Source organism: Mesocricetus auratus, unplaced genomic scaffold (genome assembly GCF_017639785.1).
Source record: "Mesocricetus auratus isolate SY011 unplaced genomic scaffold, BCM_Maur_2.0 Super-Scaffold_100038, whole genome shotgun sequence".
Lineage (NCBI taxonomy): Eukaryota > Metazoa > Chordata > Mammalia > Rodentia > Cricetidae > Mesocricetus > Mesocricetus auratus.
In genome coordinates, this window is record NW_024429216.1 from 10552797 (window position 1) to 10559574 (window position 6778).

Sequence of the window (6778 nt, forward strand, 5' to 3'; positions counted from 1 at the left end):
GGAATGTCACACAGCTAGAGCCTACGAATTTCACCTAAGGAGCTGCATAAATTGCAGTTCAGGTTAATGATTAAGGAAAACCAATGAGTCCCCAGGAGCCAGGCTGACTTGAATTCTTTTTTTTTTTTTTTTTTGGTTTTTCGAGACAGGGTTTCTCTGTATTGTTTGGAGGCTGTCCTGGAATTCGCTCTGTAGACCAGGATGGCCTCGAACTCATAGAGATCCGCCTGCCTCTGCCTCCCGAGTGCTGGGATTAAAGGTGTGCGCCACCAACGCCCAGCCTGGCTTGAATTCTTTTAATGTTGAAAGATGCAGTCACAGGTTTCGGTATGCATCCCAGCTGAAATAAATCCCTAAAATAGCTCTGGGTTACATTAAATGTCTTGATAATAGTTTTGAGATGAAAAACCCTAAAAAACCATCTAAAGTTCACAGGGACATAGCTGAGTTATAGACTAGGTTATCGTCAAAGATACAAAGCAGCCCAATTGTTATTAGGTGACATACATTCCTTGCTAGGGTTGGCTGATGACCAAAGATGATGGTTAATTCCTTGTGCCAATTTTTGCACCCAATCTCCTGATATAAAAAACTACTAAAGATTTAAAGTAGACCTAACTGATTGCTTTTCATGCATAAACAAAATTTTGGTTTGTGATTCCTTGTAAGAATACCTTTCAAGATAAGTAATAAAGTGGTTCTTTCTTTGTAACTGCGGTATGCGAGCCTGCCGGAAACGGCTGAGGAAAACACCCTGCTCGCTCACACTCTGTTAATCTATAACGAGTTACTTAGATGTAGATGTATGTGGGTTCTTGGGATGACTATGTTTGAATCCTGTAAAGGAGATGAAAAACATTGGTACCTGTATTCACTATAACCCTTCGCCTGCAAAATAGAGGTAACCACATTGTAATGTCTATATTGCCTGAGAGATTTTGTTGAGGTATATAAGCTGTAGAAAAATAATAATAAACAGACAGAATACAGAAAGAGAATGCAGAAGAATAAAGAAGGAAACCATCAAGAGAGTGTGTAAGCGCCTTTCCCTTATCCCCTCAGATAAAAAAGTCACAGAATGTCAACTCCATGGATTTCCCTTTGACTTTGTGCAGCTGGAGGCTAGCACCCCAAGCAAGTACAGAGTGACTAACAAATTAACTTCAAAATTAAGCCAGGCATGGTGGTATGTGACTGTCCCCATAGCGCTCGGTACCCCACCTGTTCCCACCCATGATAACGATGGACTGAACCCCTGAACCGTAAGAATTAAATGCTTTTGTTTATAAGAGTCACCAGAGCTATGGTGTTACTTCACAGCAAGAGAAACCCTAACTAAGACACGTGTTAACAGGCAAAAGATTGCCATACTGTGAATAACTCACTCCCACGACAATGCTTTAGACACTATTCCAAGGCACTGTAGAATGAGTTACCTAAAGGATTTAGTATGGGTTTTGTATCATTTCAAGTGAGGCATTTAAATTGATTAGGATATTTAATCCAAAAGAAACATGTGCCTTTGTATTCTCCTCAGGATTGGGAAAAGGGAAAACCTTCCTATTCTGGACTAGACATAGCGGTTCACATTTAATCGCAGGAGGTGAAGACAGGAGCGTAAGTGGTTGAAGGAAGGCCATCCTTAGCTACATGTGAGTTCCAAGCCGGCCCTCGGGCCCTGCCCTGCCTACAAAACGCTGGTGGGTGGGGAGAGGGGCAGCAGTTAAAAGCACTGGAGGCTATTGACAAGGACCTGAGTGCAGCGCCCACACCCACAAGAGGAGGCTCAGGGCCACCTGGAACTCTAGCTCCCGGGGTCTGAGGCCCTCATCTGGTTCTGTGGGCACCTGCACACGTGGAATATATTCATACCCAGACACATGCAAATAAAGCTTTAAAGTCAAGGAAATATGGGCTGGAGAGGTGGTTCCGCAGTTAAGAGCACTGACTGCTCTTCCAGAGGACCTAGGTTCAGTTCCCAGCAACCACATGGTAGCTCACAACCATCTGTAATTCCAGTTTCAGCGGAATCCAGTGCCCTCTTCTGGCCTCCCTGGGCATAGGCAAGCATGCAGTGCAGAAATAAACATGCAGGAAAAACACCCATACACATACAATTGTAAAACAGGTAAATAAAAATAATCTTGAAACTTTAAAAGGGCGGGAGCTACAGAGATCTCAACAGTGAAAAGTTCAGATCTCAAAATTCGAGGAACAAGCCAGGTGTCCCAAGCACACCTGTCACCCCAGCTCAGAGGGGCAGAGAACGGAGACTCCCTGGGACTTACCGGCTTCTAGCCTATCTGGGGAAATACTGACGTGTGACAGACTTTTCCTGGGGAGATGAAACATACGCGCGTCTATTCAAGCCAGAAAGGGAACCCACGCAGACCAAGACAACCAAGGCGCGAGCATCCACCTTGGTGAAGCTGTGAGTCTGTATTGAGGACACTAGCAGGGGCATGGGTGACAGCTACTGACAGAACAGCTGTGTCCTCAGGCTCTCTGCACAGCTGGCAGGCAGCCTGACCGGCCGGAAGGCTCTCCTCTGCAGCATGTCTCCCAGGCAGCTCTGCAAGAGGTGGCTTTGGCTTCCACCCGTGCCAGGGAAGGAGCCCTCCCGGCTCTCACAAGTTTCCACTTTGTCAGCCCTGTGACATTTTCTCTACTGAGCCTCCCCTCCCCCTCAGAGGGAGCACTTCAATCTGGAAGAAACTGCTCCACGGCATCCCTGGGTTCAGAGAAAGGCCACCTCTCAAAAGAGCAGGTAAAGGGTAGCAGAGAACATCCGGTACCTTCTGGCCTGTAGGCACGCGTGTACATGCGCACACGCACACGCTGGTTATCTTTTCAGAAGCCTGCCACCCCTGAGGGACCAAATCCCTTAAAGTACCGCAGAGAGAATCCCAAGGCTCAGGCTGTGGGACCAGCAGGAATGAGCAGAGGCTGCTGGGACAGGGCGGCTGCGCTCACCTCCACACGGGCCTGCGGGGACTCCAGGGACTCGTCGTGGTCTTGCTGCTCCATGACTCCTCCAGATGTAGCCAGCTGTACAAACAAGGGAACCTCTCAGCACAGCCCGCTTGGCCACCCCGCAGTCCAGCCTGTCCCCCTAGGTTAGCTTCCAGAAGTTAAAGCCCCAACCGGGCATTAGCCAAGAACCCCTCCCTCAGTTGTTCCTCCAGGCCAAATCTTCATAGACCCAAATTGTTCCTCCACACCCTGTAAGCCCACCCCATGATCAAACGCGGCCTGCTGCCCACCACCAACGCATGCGGCTCCAATCAGAACCTTCCCTGGGTCCTGGGAGCCCCACGAACACCCAGCACACAAAGAACTCTTTATGTCATGTACTCCAATGCCCTGAGCATGCAACCACAATCCAGTAGCTCTTCCCAGGGCCGGGAACCAAAGCCACTGGCCACATGCACACAGCTAGGGACACAGCCCAGCCTTCCCAGGGCCAGGAACCAAAGCCACTGGCCACATGCACACAGCTAGGGACACAGCCCGGCCTTCCCAGGGCCAGGAACCAAAGCCACTGGCCACATGCACACAGCTAGGGACACAGCCCGGCCTTCCCAGGGCCAGGAACCAAAGCCACTGGTCACATGCACAAAGCTAGGGACACAGCCCGGTCTTCCCAGGAACTGACTTCACCGCGGCCCCTTCACCAACCAGGCCAGATCTTTCAGCAAACATCCAGAGTCTCCTCCGCCTCCCTATGTAAACAGCAGGGACAGGACCCCAGCCTCCTCCACCATTGAGCCTGAATCTGGCTCAGATTCTTACCCAAACCCTTAGGCCCTCAATTTGTAGCTTGAACCTCATTCCTCCACTGATCTGGAGTGGGGGGTGGGGGGCCTGTGGCAGGCCCAGAACTCGTATCTCTGGAGCTCAGCCGTCTTTGTGCCGATCTGAAGTCACAGACTCTAATCCCAGCCAGGCCCGGCACCCCTTGCTGGTTTCCGCGGTGTTGAGGATGCAGCCCAGGGTTGTGGGCACGCTGGCAGCTACCCAGCAAGCCACGCCCCCAGCTCCATCTTTCTCCTTGTCACCACCTGGCCCTGATTCTCACTGGAACACTAGTGCACCGCCCCGCCCACCGCCCCCCACCCACCTCTGCGGGCCCCAGCCTGAGTCTCAACCTGCCGAATTCCCGCTGTAACACCTTCCTCAGTACCTGAATCCCAGGGAGACCCTGTCTTTCCCGACTCGGGGCATCAGCTGGTTGTAAAATCCATAAAGACCCAAGCACAGTGTGTCTACAAGCCGATTCCAGCAGGGCGTGGTGGTACACACCTTTCACCCCAGCGGAGTCCCACCCCAGCGGAGTCCCATTTTTGTGTGTGTGTGTTTTTGTTTTGTTTTGTTTTGTTTTGTTTTGAGACAGGGTGTCATGTAGTCTAGGCTGGCCTCAAACTCACCATCCTCCTGCCTCTACCTCCCGCGTGCTGAGTTTATAGGCACCAGACCTGGTTCATGAATCGCTAGAGAAGGAACCCAGGGCGTCCTCCACGCTACAGCCAAGCACCTAACGGCAGGAGCTACACCCCCAGATCGGGTTCTTACAGGAATCTGAATCCACCTATGCCTGGAAGTCACAGCTGCCACAAAGGCCCGGCAGGCACCAGCTCTGCAACCTGGAGAGCTTAAGATGATACACTATTACTGGTGTCTGAACACACAGCTCCAGGGCCACTCCTGGCTCCCGAGGGTTCTCAAGCCTGTGCTGGAGCTGCTCCCACGGGACCTGGGCCCGTCCCCATCTTCCACCCTACCCTCCTATAAACCTGGGATTCCGTTGCCGGAAGGCAGAAGAGCCCTAAGCGAAAGTTCCAGCAATACCAACTCTGTACAGATGCTTACGGTACCCACCTCCTCCCAGACAGCTGTCAGAGGGTAGCAAATGGAGAAGTCCGTCGGGATGCAGAGTCCTTACCTCCAAGCTGGGAGTCTCTAGCCAACTTGAACACTTCAGAACCCTGCATTATTCTACATGGGTGCCAGGGTTCAGGTCAAGATCCTTTGACTCTGGTATGCACAAGGGTGCGCTCTGCCTAGAACCCTCTGCTAAGCCCTGGGACCCTCACTCCGGGACTCGGCTGTCTAAAAGGTTGGTTAGCTCAGGCAACATTGCCCATCTAACGGTCAGAACCGGGAACTCCAGCCCGCTCTCTGTGTACCCATTTTCTCGGAAATGCTCCAAACAAAACTTAACAACCCCAGAAGCTGAAACTTTGAGTTTACACGCGCACGCACGCACGCACGCACGCACGCACGCACGCACGCACCATCCCTCAAGGTAACAGAAGCAATAGCAATGGCTGGGGAAGACACACTCTGCCCAGATGAGCCGCCGTCAAGTCTTGCAGGCAGCAGAGAGAGAGCTTTCCTGAGTCATCACCCATGGGCTTTTCAGTGGCATAGCTGAGGCATCCATGCTCCTGTAAGTAACCCCTCACCCGTACTTCCGTAAGGAACAACCGGGCTAAACTGGGGTGTGACCGTTGCTTTGGCTGGTCATCATGCCTGATCTGGGACACCCCCAGGTTGGCAAGACCAGTCTCTGCCCGGGGTCCAAGAACCTCCTTCCAGAATGCTGGTCGGTGCTTCCGACACAAACGCTTGCTCAAGAGCACAGAAACAGTGACACAGTCCCTCTCTCTGGGGAAAGGATCCGGGCATCCGAGGGCTCTCCACTAAACAGGCACGGGAGGAGGGGGCTTCTCAGTACCTTAGGTGGCAGATGGGAAACTGCTCGGGTCACAAGCCCCTGTGTCCCAGTGTCTCTCCCTATGGTCAGAGCTGCTCCTGCACTCACACCCGACGCCACCAAACTCAGGATTAGGAGCCATGGGTGGGTGACACCCTGTAACTAAATGGGCCATCCCTCCCACATCAAGGTCACTCCAGGAAAACAATACCAGACACTGCTCCCCGTGACAGGCAGGGCTCCAGAGGCAGCCCGACTACCAGCAGGGACACCAACTGTGTGGCTCCGAAGCTCCCTCCTTCCTCCCACGCCCGAAAGGGACCCTACTTTGCCACGTAGACCTGAGCTCCCCTTACCTCGGAGCCCCCGCTATGATGTTCTTCCGGGTCGAGAACACCTCTTCGCAGTATTTCCCCCATAACTATGCCTGTGCCCTGCCTTCCATCCTCCTGGACATCTTCGATCGGTCCCAAACAAGTCCCAACACACACACGCACGCACGCACGCACACACACACACACATAGGCACACACGCACGCCCAACCACCCGCGCATGCGCGCCCTGCACAGTCACAAGCTGCTCAGCCCCCGCAGGCGTCCGCGACCCTCAGAGGTGCGGACCGAGAAGCAGGAACTCCAGTCGCTGACACAGCGGCGACCGGCTTCCCGCTCAGAGCCCGCGCATGCGCAAAACGAGCGCTGCGAGCATCCCCTGAGCTCCCACCAACCTGGGTGTCCGCGAGCCCGCAGCGTCAGAACAAAACTGGGTTCACAGCGTCCTGCCCCGGTCCTGCAGCATATCCGACATGACTTCCAGTGGCCCCCACCCTGAGTCAGCATCCACCGGGTGGCTCCATGCGGACTGAGCCCCGCCAGGAAGGCCGGGCCACAGCGGGTGCCCACACACACACACACACAAACACACACACACACACAAACACACACACACACAAACACACACACATACACGCAAATGGCTGCACCGCCGGCTAAACCCGGAAGTGGGTGGTATCGACTCAGAACTACAATTCCCACAAGTCTCAGCGGCCTGCGCAGCCACTG

General features: G+C 53.3%; 1 protein-coding gene across 3 annotated transcripts in view; it reads right to left on the reverse strand.

The window, feature by feature from the left end:
* Nucleotides 1-6710, reverse strand: part of LOC101841510 (zinc finger protein 180) — a 42492-nt gene extending 35782 nt beyond the window's left edge. The window contains exons 1-2 of one of the 3 annotated variants that reach the window (XM_013125444.3): nt 6445-6710; nt 2974-3048 (exon numbers count right to left, since the gene is read on the reverse strand). In XM_013125444.3, coding sequence (XP_012980898.1) covers nt 2974-3027 — 54 coding nt within the window. In that variant the 5' untranslated portion in view covers nt 3028-3048; nt 6445-6710. Of the gene's footprint in view, nt 1-2973; nt 3049-4878; nt 6041-6072; nt 6411-6444 lie in introns of those variants that run through there. The other 2 variants (XM_013125443.3, XM_021223174.2) reach the window with 2 other exon arrangements.
* Between the last annotated feature and the right edge of the window lie 68 nt (nt 6711-6778).